Source organism: Leiobunum rupestre, chromosome 10 (genome assembly GCF_980474605.1).
Source record: "Leiobunum rupestre chromosome 10, qqLeiRupe1.1.hap1, whole genome shotgun sequence".
Classification (NCBI taxonomy): Eukaryota; Metazoa; Arthropoda; class Arachnida; order Opiliones; family Sclerosomatidae; genus Leiobunum; species Leiobunum rupestre.
In genome coordinates this window covers 37,056,334-37,070,684 of record NC_143393.1, presented here as the reverse complement: position 1 = coordinate 37,070,684, position 14,351 = coordinate 37,056,334, and the positions used below count along the sequence as shown (strand labels likewise).

Sequence of the window (14,351 nt, the reverse complement as noted above, 5' to 3'; positions counted from 1 at the left end):
TTTTCGAAAAACGACTTTTTGTAGTTTTCAAACTTGCTCCTCAATATTTTTCAAATATATTAGGTTATTTTACACATTTTATAGGTGTGTTTTTAATGGTGAATTTATTTTCTTTTTATTTCTTAAGTTGAGTAAAAAAATATTTATTTGTTTTTGGCACTGAAATTTTTAGTTCAAAAACCACATAAATCTGTTTATTTTGGTTTTGAAATATTCCAAAGTGTAATATATTGATTTAAACCTTATTTTCTAATAGATTTATGTTACACTAAGTATTTTTAAAGTCAGAACACAAAAATATTTTAATAGAATATAAAATACATTCGTTTTATAAAGACTATAATTGAACATGGAATATATATTAAGTATTTAAAAAAGAGCAAACATTATGGTATTTTTGAGAAAAACTTTAATGTTGTTTAACTTAAAGGGCCCCACCGGCGTTTGAAATCCGTCAGTTTCCCGCGCGAATCGCGGACATAGTCTCTTAGCTATTGATACACTTTTTGTGGCAATAGTCACTTGACTACTACGACATTGTGTGTCATTAGGGAAGAAACTATTGACACCCTAGAAATCTCATAGGTAACTATAATGCTGCCGTGTAACTGGAAAATTGATCAAACGCCGTGGCAGACGATAGCCAGATCTCAGCCAATCAGAGCTCAAAGACTGGTTCTGCCAAGAGTTTAACGTCACCAGAGAGAATGACGTCACCTAGCTCATTACTTTTCATTACGTTACCAAAACCGAATTTGATCATAATTCTTCAAATACGGCGCTCTCGGCGAACCACAAGTTTTCTACAGACATAACTTTTTTAATTATTTTTAATATTTTATTTATTATTTTATTTACAAAAATGCCTTCGCGGTGTTTTATTCCGTTCTGTAAAAAGCGTCGATATTCCGGTCGCGAAAATATGAAATTTTCAAGTAATAAACATTAGGCCTCGGCTAATAAACGGTGGGAAATTTAGATGTTTAGGCTTAAAGTTTATGAAGCGCACCTGCAAATAAAACGGAGCCATCTTCTTCCAAATAGGTTTACAGATTCCTTATTACAAATATATTTAAGAAAACAAATATTAAATTTAATACTTTTACGATTATGTTTAAGTTATTACCGGCAAGCTGTTACGATCTCAAAATCGAAAAAACCCAGTGAAATCCTACGGGAATTTCCCGAGCTTGGCTGTCGATTGCATCAAGGATCCTATATGTTAGAAGGATAGGTAGCCCTCCAGCCAGCCCGTGTTTTCAAAACGCCGTCGATATTAAGAGAGCCTCTAAACGTGGGACCTCTTGTTTCTATTCCCTCAAGGACAAATTTTGCGCTTCCTCCATATTTTGTCCTTGACGGAGTCTAAAGACGTATTCTCTATCGCGCATGACCCACCGACGGCGCTGCCATTTTTCGTCCCTCGCCTCATATCCTTCTAACATATAGGATCCTTGATTGCATCGTCTGCGATTGACTCCCGCGAGAGTAGCGAAACCACTCTACGGCCTCTCATTGGCTGAAGGTTCAAAACGAACTGGCGACAAGCTCGGCCGTAGGCGGCAGCATTCTAGTTACCTAAATGGGTTAGAGTATGCAATAACTGCTGGCCTTACCGGGGAGTCGGGGTCCGGCTCTTGTAAACCATAAGGGCGGTAGCGCACTGGGAGATGTTAGCTCTGATCAAATGGTCCTATCTCCACCTCCGACTTCGGTCACTTTTGGGCTTCGGCTCAGGCTATCGGAGATGGTCCAGGCAAACTGGCCGCCTCGGAGGACTGTTTAGCCCGCTATAGGACGGCGGGTCTCCGTACGAGGCGCAGTGGTCCTGTTTCCTGGCCTTTTGGGGCAACACCGGGTGTCCGGTGCCAGCTTTAGGAGTTCATTCTGAAGGGTATGGCTGGATACTGAGCTTCGGCTCAGGCTAGCGGAGAGGATCCGTGCAAACTGGCGACCTCGGCGGATTGGGTAGCCTGCTGTGGGGCGGCGGGCCTCCGTATGAGGGCACGGTGGTCCTGTTTCCCGGCTGTGCCGGGTTACTTGGGCTGCTGTGTGCTCGTCGTTCCCCTTTAGGAGATCTCTCCAAAGGGTTTGACTCTTTGCCTCCGTAGGTAGGGTGTCGGCTGGAGTTGCTACAGCATCCACTCTTAATCCCACAGCTGTGTGCGAAGTGGGAATTGGTCTACCCATTGCTGCACCTTCTGCTGGGTTGAGTGGCTTGCGTCAAAGGTGCGACCATCAGTAGTAGGGTACTACTACCCATGCTGGATTTGTCACCTGTCCGGGCTAGGTGGACGCTGGCGTAGGGCACTATGATGATAGGCCTCCGGTGGTATGGTATCTGTTACAAGGTGCACCGGGCTATAAATTCTGACACACTAGCTGACACACGGTACTTTAAATAATTATTAATTCGTATTTTCATAGTAAAAAACTAATGGATTTATGTATTAATTATGCGTCTAAGATTTCAATTAGACGCCAGCTCCAGACCTGATGAGAGGCTAGTCGTTGTATTGTAATTAAATATTTTAATACGTACTATTTAATTATTTATCTTAGTAACATTTCTTATTGACACAAAAATTGGATTGTGTATTTCTTATTGACACACAAATTGGTTTGTGTATTTCTTATTGACACACAAATTGGCTTGTGTATTTCTTATTGACACACAAATTGGTTCGTTTCCTAGACGGCGCTTTTATACTATTTCATATATCTATGGCGTTACTCACTTACAGATCAAATATACTTTTTTTAATGTCCATTGTCCAAAGACTTCATTTTTCATTTGAAAAAGAAGCGACGTTTACGACAAATTTTGTATGAGTAAACTTAAGTCGATTTACTAGGAAGAATAAATTGTGTATTTTTCTTAATATTCAGCAAAGTTGTGTTTGAATCTACAACCAATTAAAATTTACCACCAATACAGCAGCTGTTCCAATTTTACGAAGTCAAAGGCCTATGCACTAGAAGAAAATGGAAACTTTATATAATATGAGAAGTCCGGGTAATTATTCATTTTCTCTAAATTCGTTTCCATTATTTCAATATTAATAGCACATATATCTATTAGCCGTTAGACGACTCATGCGTGAGGCCCAAGAATTAAGTACTCCGACAGAAGAGTACTTTGCTCAGCCAGTAGAGGATAACCTTTTTGAATGGCATTTTACTGTCCGCGGCCCACCAGACTCTGAATTTGATGGTGGTGTGTATCATGGAAGAATTATTCTGCCCCCTGAATATCCAATGAAACCACCAAGCATTATTCTTTTAAATGTAAACTCAACTTTCATTTGTTTACTTTTGATTCTTAACAACTGAATTTTTCTTCAAATATTAGCCAAATGGAAGATTTGAGGTTAACAAGAAAATATGCCTTAGTATCTCTGGACATCATCCTGAATCATGGCAGCCTTCATGGTCAATACGGACAGCGCTGTTAGCGTTAATTGGCTTTATGCCAAGCCACGGAGGTGGCGCAATTGGTTCCTTAGATTATTCAGCTGAAGAAAGAAAAGTTTTATCGAAACAGTAATCATCTTTTTAACAAAACTGTTGTTAGTATTAAGTTTATAATTTATTTTCTGTCAAATAGATCAAAATCTTGGGTTTGCACAGACTGTGGTACTTTAGGGTCAATTTTAAAGGACCGTTCGCAAGGTCCAGAGTCATTAGAAACATCCTTAGCTGCGAAAGAACTCGCAACTCGAATTTCTTTTAAGGTATATTACTAATTTATGAGAGAGAAAAAATATGATAACTACTGATTTGTCATAGGGCGAAAGCACTGAATCTTCCACGGATAAAAATGAGACTGGTAGTCATAAATTACTAAGTATGGATAGTGAGCAAGAAACGGATAGCAATTCACAGTGTCCTAGTGAATCATCAACTAGTCTTAGACAGCGGTTAGTTTCCTCAGATTCCAGGCCTTTAGTTCAAGAACCTCAGAATTCTACTCAAGATTCCTCGGAGGGAATTCCTTGGAACATGATCATTGCGCTTTTGAGTCTGGCTATTCTTTTGTTGATTGTCCGCAGGGTATTCTTTGTTTAAGCTTAAATTGTGATAGTAAAGGGCAATTGATTAATATATTGTGGTAACAAATGAAAAATATTTTATAATTATAATTAATATTCCCCACCAATTATTTAATAGTACAGTTTAAATATTTTATCTACCCTGAGTTAAGTTGTGCCCTTTTTAACTTTTGACTTAAAATGGCTTTTGGGGAAAATTGCCTTTAAAATGTCTTTATTCGCTAGTTGGAAGTGTTTTAATAGTTTATGACAAATAGAAAAAAAACACCGGTTTTGAATTAAACAATCCAGATTTTATTTTAAGTATAATTTACTTTGATGCTTTTGTTGGTGAAGAATGATTTTGCTTTTAGAGAGTTAATTTTTGATGCCTTCCAAGAAATAAATACCTGAGTATATTTACTAATAGTGTAACCAGAAGTCTATAATAACACCTTTGGGGAAGTGTGGAAACAGTAAAATTTTCTTCGGAGCTCTAAATTTCATAGTTTATGGTGAAATTTGTACATGACAGGTGTGGTTTTATTATTTCCCCAGTGGCGCACCCACCCCAGGAAGAAGAAGAAGAAAATAAGCATGACCGGAGGCTTCATACGACATGTTTGCTTATCACAGGGTTGCCACACGTCAGGGAAAAGTCGAGGAATTTAAAAATGGGCCTAAAAAGTCAGGGAATTTTAAGAATTGGTAAGAATTCAGGGAAAAGTCCGGGAATTCAATTTTATCTGGGCACTTTTTGAAGGTAATTTAACTCTAGATGTATGTAAAATTCCACGATTATCATTTATTTCCTCGAATGTTTTACTTATTTTTCAACATTGCAATAACATTTTTACTGAAATATAAGTCCATCGAAATTGATTAACTTCTGGCAGACCCCTTAAATTTTTCAAATTATCCTGTATAGTGGCGCCAAACATTTTTAAAGCCAAAGGCAAGAGCGGCCAGAGCTGCAAACGTTGGTGTTCCACATATAGTGCGTTTGTACTTATAGGAACCTTGGGTGTTCCACACCAAATACCTGAGGTTATATTCCCTTTAATAAGTCAGGGAAAATACCTTAAAATGGTTAGGGAATTTGAATCTTAAAATTTTGTGGCAACCCTGTTATAATCATTACAAACACTACCTAGAAATGTTTGTGGCCTCATAGAAAAAATTCCTGGGTACACCACTGCATTCCCCTTGATAGGGTTGCTATGGAATTCTGGTGTAATGTCTTTCACTGCTGAATTTTAAACAGTTTTATCAAAACAGCTTCACCCATTGGAACCTGAAAAATAATTATGGGAAATTTGCTTCACCCAAAATATGCCTAAAATTTACTTAACCAACATTTTACCAATCTTTATTGGTAAATTTTCAACTGAAGTACCTTAGTTTTTGCTCACTAACCAAGAAAAGTACTAACAAATTCCTCAACTATAATTTACATATTTGGTCTAATAAGTACAATGTAGTAAGACTTGCAACTTCCGATTTATACACCTCAAGAATCACCAAAGTTAAAAGAAATTTACTGTTAGGTATAGAAATAGTGGATATTGACTCCTAACAGCTGAGGTGCATTGATTTGGCAAACAATTATATACCTTTGGATTTTAAATTTAAGGTTCAAATATCTTTACAACTAATTACTATCAATACACCTAAACTTTTTACCTTCTACTTAAAATTGCCCTTTAATATTAGTAAATTACATTAAGCCAATTTAGGTTTTTACATAGATATATTATAAACAGGAAATAATAATTGCAATAAGTGACCAGACAGGAAACCTGCAAACATACACGCAAAGACAAATTCAAAGCCATTTTATTAGTTCCAATAACTTCAAACTTTGTAGCCATAGCTTTCAATAACTTTCTTATATTTCTCAATATTCTTCTTTTTGGAAATCTTCAGTTTTGCTTGTTCTTTAATTTTCTGTAACACAAAAGATAATTTAAGGCTCTCTTTTCACTTTTCACAACTTTAAAAAGTAATTCAAAATGGCTTCAGATTTACATAGGTGATTTTCATTACTTCTCAAAAAATGTAGGTAAGATTTTTTTTCATCATTTACATTTAACTATATTATGCATAATAATAACAATATTAACCTCATCAGATTTCTTTTGCCTGTAGAAGACGGCAGCTTTGGCTTTCCTCTTCATTTCCAAGGAAGCAATGACACCCTGGTATTTCCATCCAACTTCGTGAGACAACCTGCTCAAAGTACAGAACTAAAAGGAAAATTCTTAATTATTATTTAGTATAAAGAATGTAACTTAGTTATAGCTTAGCATAGTCAGGCTTAGATCGAGTTATCATGGAGATCATGGTAGGTAAGAGTTCATCATAATCTTAAAAACTGAGATTCATAGTTAAGTATAATTACTTTTCTTCGAGGAAGCAGCTTCAAAACTTTCAAAGCCGCAGGGACAACCATACGCTTTTTCTTATCATAGGGAGGAGGAATTCCTTCGAAGATCTTTAGCCTAGATAAGGCAGTATCACCACGAGTTGTCTTATGGGGAAGCATGCCTCTAACAGTTCTCCAAAAGATCTTGCTGGGGGCTCTGAAGTGGTAAGGCCCTCTAGCTGGGTTCACATTGCACCTCTTACGGAGGAATGATAAATACTTCACTATAATATAATAGAGTTGTTTCAGAATTACTCTTAACAATCACGTTGGTTGTAATTGGCTAATATAATCACATTTGTTTCTAAAGAAACTTCCAGATATGCAAATGCCTTCGCATCTCACGACTACAATATGTTGACCTAAGAACAGAAAACTATGGTTAACTTCAAATCATTAATACGCAAACATACGATAATAAAAGGTGGGAATCAGTTGGTAGTGCATGTTTATGTAATCAAATTTTCTCAGTAATTCGGTATAATTATCCATCATTAAGTGGCGATTTTTCATAGTGTCTAACTTAAACTTCTTTTTACCTGTTAACAACGCCTTAGCCGTTAAAGCTGCTAGTCTTCCTAGCAAATGTCCGCGTCCATCAATAATGATGGGCTAGAAGAAAAAGGTTCTATCATAAAATCATTGTTTCAAATAATGAAGACGTGATCTAGTTAATGTCTAACAAAATCAGATGGTAGTGCATGTAATTGAAATCAATGGGAAATATTCATGTTGATACATATTCATCATTAAATTTGCGAAGTAGGCCTATCATATAAGACACGTGTATGCCAAGGCTTAATTATGAAGAAGAAAATAACTTGGCTAACCTTTATTAATATCAGTTATATAGTTTTTGATATTCAATTATTAACTTGTATATTATAAAACTGCTCTTTAAAAATGTTTTTACACTAATTTGGTCTAAGAAAATAAAAATATATTACCTTATTTGAAAAGCCCGTCATGATGAATGTTCCGAAAAACCGAAATGAACGAAACGCCGCTGACTATTTTTTCGTAAGTATTGATATATGGGGTGTAAAATGTTCCATCACGGGCTAAAGACGGCCAACTGAGTTTAGTTTGAAAACGATTCTATGCGCTTACGTTGGTTGTATTTAATCGAAAATTATGTTTGTTAGGCAACCCTGTTACACACATTAAAAAAATTCAAAATTGGGTAGTTTACGGTAAGCCTTAGTTGGGTTCCGTTTCAGCATGGTTTCAGTTTCAGTCATTTTAAAAGAATCAAAGTTATTATATCATAATAGTGAACTGAACAATGATAAGTTTTCTCACAAAATCTTTGTGAAACAGTCTTTAAATCTGCTTTTTGCGCCTCTCATTTTGTTAGATAAAACATAAATATACTTGTTATAGGCCTTAGCTAAAGTATAAGATGTCCAAAATAAGACTTTTACAGCAAAACAGTAAGGAAGTCCCATATAAGTTTAATGTAAAATGCTTTATTTAATCTTGGATAGTTATTTAATCAAATAAACTAGCCGCTTCTATGTCCAAAAACCAATGAATGGTAAGGAAGTCTCATATAAGTTTAATGTAAAATGCTTTATTTAATCTTGAATAGTTATTTAATCAAGTAAACTAGCTGCTTCTTTGTCCAAAAACCAGTGAACATAACCTTTATTAAGTTTCACTTGAGATGCGGGAAGTGGTGGAAGCTGAGTGCCTTGCAAGATTTGCTAAAAATAAAAGTCTATATAGTTTTAAATATGATCTTAAATCTGGAACTTGGATGCATACCTTTACAATAGGTGCCTTTCCTACCCCTATAGCAGCAAACATTGCGCAAAGAGAGTTGTTGATTACTGGGAATGTTAATGTGACTCTGCATGGTGGTGGTTTTGGGGAATCGCTAATTGGCGCAACCCATCTACTGGTTTCCTAAATAAATAATACAATTATGGTAAAAAAATGTTAACTATGCACAAAAGAAAAGAATTACATGTAACAGTTTGTGCCCAGGAAATAAGGAACAAATATGACCGTCAGGACCAGCCCCCAATAGTAACAGGTCAAATTCAGGCAGGGATAGGTCACCAGAAAAGTACTTTTTGATCTTTTGCTCATAATCAACTGCAGCTAGTTCACCTAAATTCATAATTCTGTTAGACGTATTTTTTATGGCATTATTCAAATTAATTTACTTGATAAAGATGGATTAATTTTGACAAATTGGTCATCATTTATGGGGACAGTTCCAATGAGTTTTCTTTGATAACAGCCAAATGTGCTTTCAGCATCATCGAATGGAACCAATCTTTCATCGCAAAAGAAAAATATCCATTTAGACCAGTCAGTTTTGATGTTAGGTAATCCTTGACAAAGCAGGTCAATAAGGCTTCCTCCTATTGGTATAAAATGTGTTATTTCTAAAATTATGCAAAGTATGGCTATAAGTTATTTAGTATTTACACTGACCAGATAGCCCAACCAAAAATTTATTTCTCTTTTCTATTGCATTACTTGCATTTAATTCTATTTCTTCACATAAACTTTTAATGACTTGGTCTTTATAGTCTAATTTATGTATATTCATGGTTGCTTTTGAGATTCTCTTCTGCTATCCTATCAAGCTACCATTAATTACTAGAACTTGTTTTCGTATATTAAAGTAGAAACTAGAAGGGAATGAAGTTTTTACCGCCCCTCCTACATGTACGCGGCTTTCCTGAGAAAAACAGGAAGTAGAAATAATTGTCTGCTACTTTGGTGACCCGTCTTTTACGTGCTGTTAAAGCACTAAAGTTATGTAACATTTAACTACTATTTATTGATTTTTAAATGATATATTTACTTTTCAACTACTGGTATTTTGAATGTAAGCTTTTAATTAAAAAACATGCATTAGGTTTTCACATTAGAATCAAAATATATCAATTGCTGTTGTGTGCAAAATTAAAATTTATTTTTACTCAGCTTTTTTTTTTCAGATTCTTTAGTCAAAGTACTATAAATTTGTAAACAATGCCTCCATCATCAGGGGAGTTATGGGGTAAATTATCTTTTACTTGATTTAAATAATATTTTTGTCATTCACTCAATTATATCTACACTTGTTTCAGGCCTTTCCATGATGGAACCCCAAACCCTCTTTGATATACTATTACCTACGGGAGTTATTATTCCCTTGACTTGTAGCCGTGATGCAACCTTAAAAGAAGTAAAAGGTGTGTCATTTCAGAATTTAATAATTTTGTCCTTTCTATAAATAAAACTTTTACCTCAAACCAGCTCAACTTTGGCGTGTGTATAAAGAATATCCCCTGCACGAAAAAATAGACGAAACTCAAAATTATATCTTCGTTTCAATAACTCAAGATGCTGAGCGAGAAGAATTTTACGATGAAACTCGTCGTTTGTGTCACCTACGGCTTTTCCAGCCAATTCTTAAACTTATATTACCCGAAGGAGATAAAGAAGAAAAGATGTTGAACTCTGAAATTGGCTTGGCCATTGGAATGCCAATTCATGAATTTGACTCAATGAAGGACATGGAAGCGGTTGAATTTCGGCGAAGTGTACTTTACGTGTGCAAAGAGGCTGTTGAATTTCGTGAAAGTTTGGAAGAGTGTGAACGGGCTTTATACTTTTACCCTCCTGATGTTGAGAGCACACCGCAAATTGCACCAAACCTGAGCAAGAATCTTGATAAAGGTTAGCTTCACTATACCCATTTCTAAATTTGCTTAAAAATTTATAAATTGAATCTTTTCTTTGAAGGACAATTAATGGTCAGCGTGTGGGGTTTAGGTTTATCAAATTTACCACAGAAATACACCATCAAAGTTGCCAAAGACTCTCTACCTGAATGTGTGGCATACGAGGCTTTAGTCAAACAGTATAAAACTGGAATTGATGGATTTGATAAAGATCCCGCATCGTACGTTTCTAGTTACGTTTTAAAGATTTGCGGAATTAACCAGTATTTGCTAGGGAGATACCCAATTTGTCAATATAAGGTATTTTTTCCTCGTTATTTACTTTGCCTGAAAAACATCAAAATTTTTAAGAATTCCCAAATAACAAGTCTTCTTTCATTCAGTATATCCGTCTATGCTTAGCCGATGGACTGATTCCTCAGTTAATGCTGATAGATAGTAAGGCGCTTCAAGCCACTATCCCTCCTTCCACTTTTCATGTGCCTTCATTTTTAAAACGAACTACCCCTACCATTTCAAATAATTTTCAATTCTTGAAATTATGGGATATTGGAGCCCAGTTTAAAATTAGGATCCTTTGGGCCACTTACGTCAATGTCAGAGATGTTGATATGGTACGAAATATTACCAATCCGGATATTTAGCTTAAAATGTAAAAAACCTTTTTTTAATTAAAACAGATCTATGTGCGAGCAGGCTTATATCATGGAACAGAACCTCTCTGTAAAACAGTTGATACCAAGGAAGTGGTTTACTCAAATCCAAAATGGGACCAGTGGTTAGCATTTGATTTGAGCGTTCTCCATATTCCGAGGGGAGCCAGACTTTGTCTTTCAATTTGTTCAGTCACAAAGAGAAAGAAGAAAGAAGTAATTGTATTCTTGCGGATGGCAAATGTCAATATAAATATTTTTTAAATTGTACTTGTTTACAGGAACATTATGCTTTAGCGTGGGGAAACATTCATTTATTTGATTACAAAAATTGTCTTTTGAATGAGAGGACAAGTATTAATCTTTGGCCCATGCCTAAAGGAATGGATGATCTCCTAAATCCCATCGGAATATTTGGTTCAAACCCAAACAAAGATGCGCCATGTCTGGAGATTGAATTTGAGCGTTTCGTTCATCCAGTAATGTGTCCTTCCGTGGAACAAATTGAAGAGTATGCTATTTTAGCAATGAGGCTCGATAGAGCACCAGTGGTAATTATGAAAATAATTATAAACTTTTAGCCTCTAATTTCTTAACATTTTAACTAACATTTATTAATAAATTTTTTATTAGCCAGCATCAAAACCCGAGCTGGAACTTATTTATGAAATTTCTGAACGTGACCCTTTATCTGAGATATCTGAACAAGAAAAGGAGTCATTGTGGCAGTTCAGGCACGATTGCAAAAAAATTCCAAACTCTCTTCCAAAGTTGCTAGATTCCGCAAAGTGGAACAATAGGGATGAGGTGGCTCAAGTATACCACTTGGTAAAAAATTGGCCTCTAGTTTCAGCTAAAACGGCATTAGAGTTGTTGGATTGCAAGTACGCTGATCCAGTGGTTCGATCCTACGCTGTTTCCATTTTGGACCACATTCTAACTGATGATCTGGTATCTCAATATCTTCTGCAATTGGTTCAAGTGCTCAAGTTCGAATCTTTCCTAAACTGTGATCTCTCAAAGTTCCTGATCAAAAGAGCTCTACTGAATCAAAAAATTGGTCATTTCTTCTTTTGGCATCTCAAGTAATAAATCAAATGTCTGACTTGATCTTTAATATTTTTACTCACGTTTTCCATTTTCTGACAAAAAAGATCTGGAATGGCTGAAAATTCGATAACCTTAAAGTTTGGCCTCTTGCTTGAGGCTTTCTGCAGAGGTATGGGATCGTGGTTGAAAGAAGTTGTGAAGCAGGTTGAGGCTTTGGAAAAGTTAACCCAGTTGACAGATATCCTAAAAGACCGGAAGGAAGACACTCAAAAAGAGAGATTGAAATTTTTATATGAGCAGGTCCAGCAAGCTGATTGTTTAGAAGCTCTACAAGACTTTTTTTCTCCACTAAACAACAGTCATAAATTGGGACAAATATTGTGAGCTAATTAGTTTTGGTCTTTCAGATTCGTGACGACTGTATAACCAATCTTTTTATTATAACTATTCCATCAGAGTTGATGAATGCAAAATATTGGATTCAGCTAAAAGGCCTTTATGGCTAGTTTGGACAAATAAAGATCAGATGGCTGAATGCTCGTTCATTAAAAACTCCATTATCTTTAAAAATGGGGATGGTAATTTGCATGTATATATTATATATATATATATTGCTTTGTAAAAATATGCTTGATCTGAAATTATTTTAGATTTAAGACAAGATATGTTGACTCTTCAAGTAATCAAGATAATGGATTCAATCTGGCAAAATGAGGGCCTCGATCTCAGGTAAATTAACATTTGTCATTGTCTTTAAAATGGAATGAATGTCTGCGAGGAACTATAGCAAGTTTTGTATGTTAAATTTTACAGGATGCTTCCTTACGCTTGTTTGGCCACTGGGAAAAATGTGGGGATGATTGAAGTTGTGCGTAATGCTAAAACTGTGATGAATATTCAGAGGAAAGGGGGCAGAATGGCAGCTTTGCAAGTAGATTCAACTCAGTTACACAAATGGATCAAAGAACACAACAAAGGTCATAGGTGTGTAATTTTTTAAATTATACTTTTGAAAATAGATGTCTAAAATTAGATTCTTGTTTCAGATATCAACAAGCCATTGAAACATTCACGTACTCTTGTGCTGGGTATTGTGTGGCAACTTTTATCTTGGGAATTGGAGATCGAAATCCGGATAATATAATGGTTAATGAATCAGGGCAGGTAATTGAAACAAATAGCAGTTTATGCGCTTCTGATAGAATGTAATTTTTAAGAAATTTTATCATTATCAAAAAATTTTAGATTTTTCACATAGACTTCGGTCATTTCTTGGGACATTTCAAGAAGAAGTTTGGAATTAATCGGGAAAGGGTGCCTTTTGTGTTGACTGAGGATTTTCTTTGCGTGATTGCAAAAGGAGCAGAAAATCCTAAAAAGAGCAAAGAATTTCAAAAGTAATGCTTTTAGTTTTAACATAAGTAACGTAACATAATAACATTTAAGTATGACATTTCTAGGCTTGCCAATTTATATTTTTTACTACCGCCTTTCTTGGTTATTGAGAATTTACTATTTAGTTGAATTATTAGAAAATCTATAATCCAAAAATTTAGAAGTCTTTTTAGTAATTTTATAATTCTTATGTTCCTATTCATTAAATCACTATTTTCTTAAGTAAGTGTTAGTTTCTTTTTTTGAAGTGTTTTAAACATCCCTAAGCCTTGGCCTCAAAGAGTAAAAAAACAAGCAAAGGCAATAACATGTCTGCAAGTAGCTATCGTGTTTTGCTGTTTTGTTAGTTTCTGATGTATTACCAGAGTCTCTTTTATTACTATTAATCGCAAATGGCCTAATTGTAATTAAAATAACCTTTTTATTTTTTTCATTAAAGCTTCCAAGAACTGTGCGGAAAAGCGTTTGTCATGTTGAGAAGGCACTCTCATTTACTTATTACTTTATTCACTATGATGCTGTCTACTGATATTCCGGAATTGCAATCAATTGACGACATTGGATACCTTAGGAAAACATTGCAAGTCGAGAAATGTGAGGAAGAGGCTTTGGAGTATTTTCAGAATCAATTTTTCGAAGCTTACGGAGGCGCTTGGACAACCAAACTAGACTGGTTTTTTCATAGTGTAAAACATTCGTAAAATATTTTGTGAAGCAAGAGATATACGAGTACCCGGTGTCAATAATTAACTTATTTTATAAGTCCTTTCCTATGTAAATAAATTCTTAACTTAATTGGATTTTGGTTTATAATTCATCCCCAATTAGTATCTAAGTTTACATGCACATTTATAGAGGCAAAAAAAGTAAAGAAATGGTACATTAATAAATGGACGTTTCCAGTGTCCTACGTTTGCACTATAAAAAAATACAAGGATAGTAAATATCCCGTAGCGCCTCCTGTCAGGGGGGGGGGGGGGGGAGGTGGTTCGGAAAAATCACAATATTTTTTTGCTGAAATGAATACTTAAGGAGATATATGGTCAATGGAGGTAAGTGTGATTTTTATAATAAAATATTTGATGTATGGATATTGAAATTTACATAAAGG

At 35.2% G+C, this 14,351-nt stretch overlaps 4 protein-coding genes across 5 annotated transcripts; 2 read left to right on the top strand and 2 right to left on the bottom strand.

Annotated features, from left to right (window-relative positions):
* The first annotated feature begins 2,786 nt into the window (after window positions 1-2,786).
* Window positions 2,787-4,349, top strand: LOC149925561 (ubiquitin-conjugating enzyme E2 J1-like). The gene is made up of 5 exons (XM_090160034.1): window positions 2,787-3,016; window positions 3,083-3,288; window positions 3,353-3,543; window positions 3,608-3,734; window positions 3,790-4,349. Exons 1-5 carry the CDS (start codon window positions 2,986-2,988, stop codon window positions 4,066-4,068), a joined length of 834 nt encoding a protein of 277 aa, XP_090016160.1. The 5' UTR covers window positions 2,787-2,985; the 3' UTR covers window positions 4,069-4,349.
* A 1,500-nt stretch (window positions 4,350-5,849) lies between these two features.
* RpL13A (ribosomal protein L13A) lies at window positions 5,850-7,539 on the bottom strand. The gene is made up of 6 exons (XM_090159920.1): window positions 7,404-7,539; window positions 6,996-7,068; window positions 6,753-6,818; window positions 6,433-6,680; window positions 6,155-6,277; window positions 5,850-5,978 (listed from the first exon to the last, which is right to left on the bottom strand). The coding sequence occupies exons 1-6, from the start codon at window positions 7,422-7,424 to the stop codon at window positions 5,886-5,888; spliced, it is 624 nt and encodes a 207-aa protein (XP_090016046.1). The 5' UTR covers window positions 7,425-7,539; the 3' UTR covers window positions 5,850-5,885.
* Window positions 7,540-8,009: 470 nt separating this feature from the next.
* On the bottom strand, window positions 8,010-9,112 carry Pgls (6-phosphogluconolactonase). The gene is made up of 5 exons (XM_090160579.1): window positions 8,902-9,112; window positions 8,628-8,828; window positions 8,426-8,571; window positions 8,224-8,364; window positions 8,010-8,162 (listed from the first exon to the last, which is right to left on the bottom strand). The coding sequence occupies exons 1-5, from the start codon at window positions 9,017-9,019 to the stop codon at window positions 8,052-8,054; spliced, it is 717 nt and encodes a 238-aa protein (XP_090016705.1). The 5' UTR covers window positions 9,020-9,112; the 3' UTR covers window positions 8,010-8,051.
* A 139-nt stretch (window positions 9,113-9,251) lies between these two features.
* On the top strand, window positions 9,252-14,040 carry LOC149925558 (phosphatidylinositol 4,5-bisphosphate 3-kinase catalytic subunit alpha isoform-like). 2 transcript variants are annotated; one of them, XM_090160313.1, is made up of 16 exons: window positions 9,252-9,301; window positions 9,423-9,475; window positions 9,546-9,650; window positions 9,715-10,137; window positions 10,204-10,442; window positions 10,526-10,756; window positions 10,823-11,011; window positions 11,077-11,346; window positions 11,429-11,880; window positions 11,950-12,225; window positions 12,302-12,423; window positions 12,496-12,574; window positions 12,659-12,829; window positions 12,892-13,009; window positions 13,091-13,242; window positions 13,680-14,040. In XM_090160313.1, the coding sequence occupies exons 2-16, from the start codon at window positions 9,448-9,450 to the stop codon at window positions 13,939-13,941; spliced, it is 3,117 nt and encodes a 1,038-aa protein (XP_090016439.1). In that variant the 5' UTR covers window positions 9,252-9,301; window positions 9,423-9,447; the 3' UTR covers window positions 13,942-14,040. The 2 variants fall into 2 exon arrangements, with proteins under 2 accessions (XP_090016439.1, XP_090016438.1); XM_090160312.1 differs by having other exon boundaries at window positions 9,284-9,301; window positions 9,414-9,475.
* The last annotated feature ends 311 nt before the right edge of the window (window positions 14,041-14,351 follow it).

Excerpts from the sequence above, each read along its gene's own strand:
- LOC149925561 (XM_090160034.1), top strand. The coding sequence starts at position 2,986 with ATGGAAACTTTATATAATATGAGAAGTCCGG. Across the intron at positions 3,289-3,352 it reads CAAGCATTATTCTTTTAAAT|CCAAATGGAAGATTTGAGGT; the intron begins GTAAACTCAACT and ends TTCAAATATTAG. Across the intron at positions 3,735-3,789 it reads CAACTCGAATTTCTTTTAAG|GGCGAAAGCACTGAATCTTC; the intron begins GTATATTACTAA and ends GATTTGTCATAG.
- LOC149925558 (XM_090160313.1), top strand. The coding sequence starts at position 9,448 with ATGCCTCCATCATCAGGGGAGTTATGGG. Across the intron at positions 9,651-9,714 it reads AACCTTAAAAGAAGTAAAAG|CTCAACTTTGGCGTGTGTAT; the intron begins GTGTGTCATTTC and ends ACCTCAAACCAG. Across the intron at positions 11,347-11,428 it reads GGCTCGATAGAGCACCAGTG|CCAGCATCAAAACCCGAGCT; the intron begins GTAATTATGAAA and ends ATTTTTTATTAG.
- RpL13A (XM_090159920.1), bottom strand. The coding sequence starts at position 7,424 with ATGACGGGCTTTTCAAATAAG. Across the intron at positions 6,819-6,995 it reads GGCTAAGGCGTTGTTAACAG|GTCAACATATTGTAGTCGTG; the intron begins GTAAAAAGAAGT and ends TTCTGTTCTTAG. Across the intron at positions 5,979-6,154 it reads GGCAAAAGAAATCTGATGAG|AAAATTAAAGAACAAGCAAA; the intron begins GTTAATATTGTT and ends TTTGTGTTACAG.
- Pgls (XM_090160579.1), bottom strand. The coding sequence starts at position 9,019 with ATGAATATACATAAATTAGACTATAAAGACCAAGTCATTAAAAGTTTA. Across the intron at positions 8,829-8,901 it reads ATTTTTGGTTGGGCTATCTG|GAGGAAGCCTTATTGACCTG; the intron begins GTCAGTGTAAAT and ends TTATACCAATAG. Across the intron at positions 8,365-8,425 it reads CTGGGCACAAACTGTTACAT|GAAACCAGTAGATGGGTTGC; the intron begins GTAATTCTTTTC and ends TTATTTATTTAG.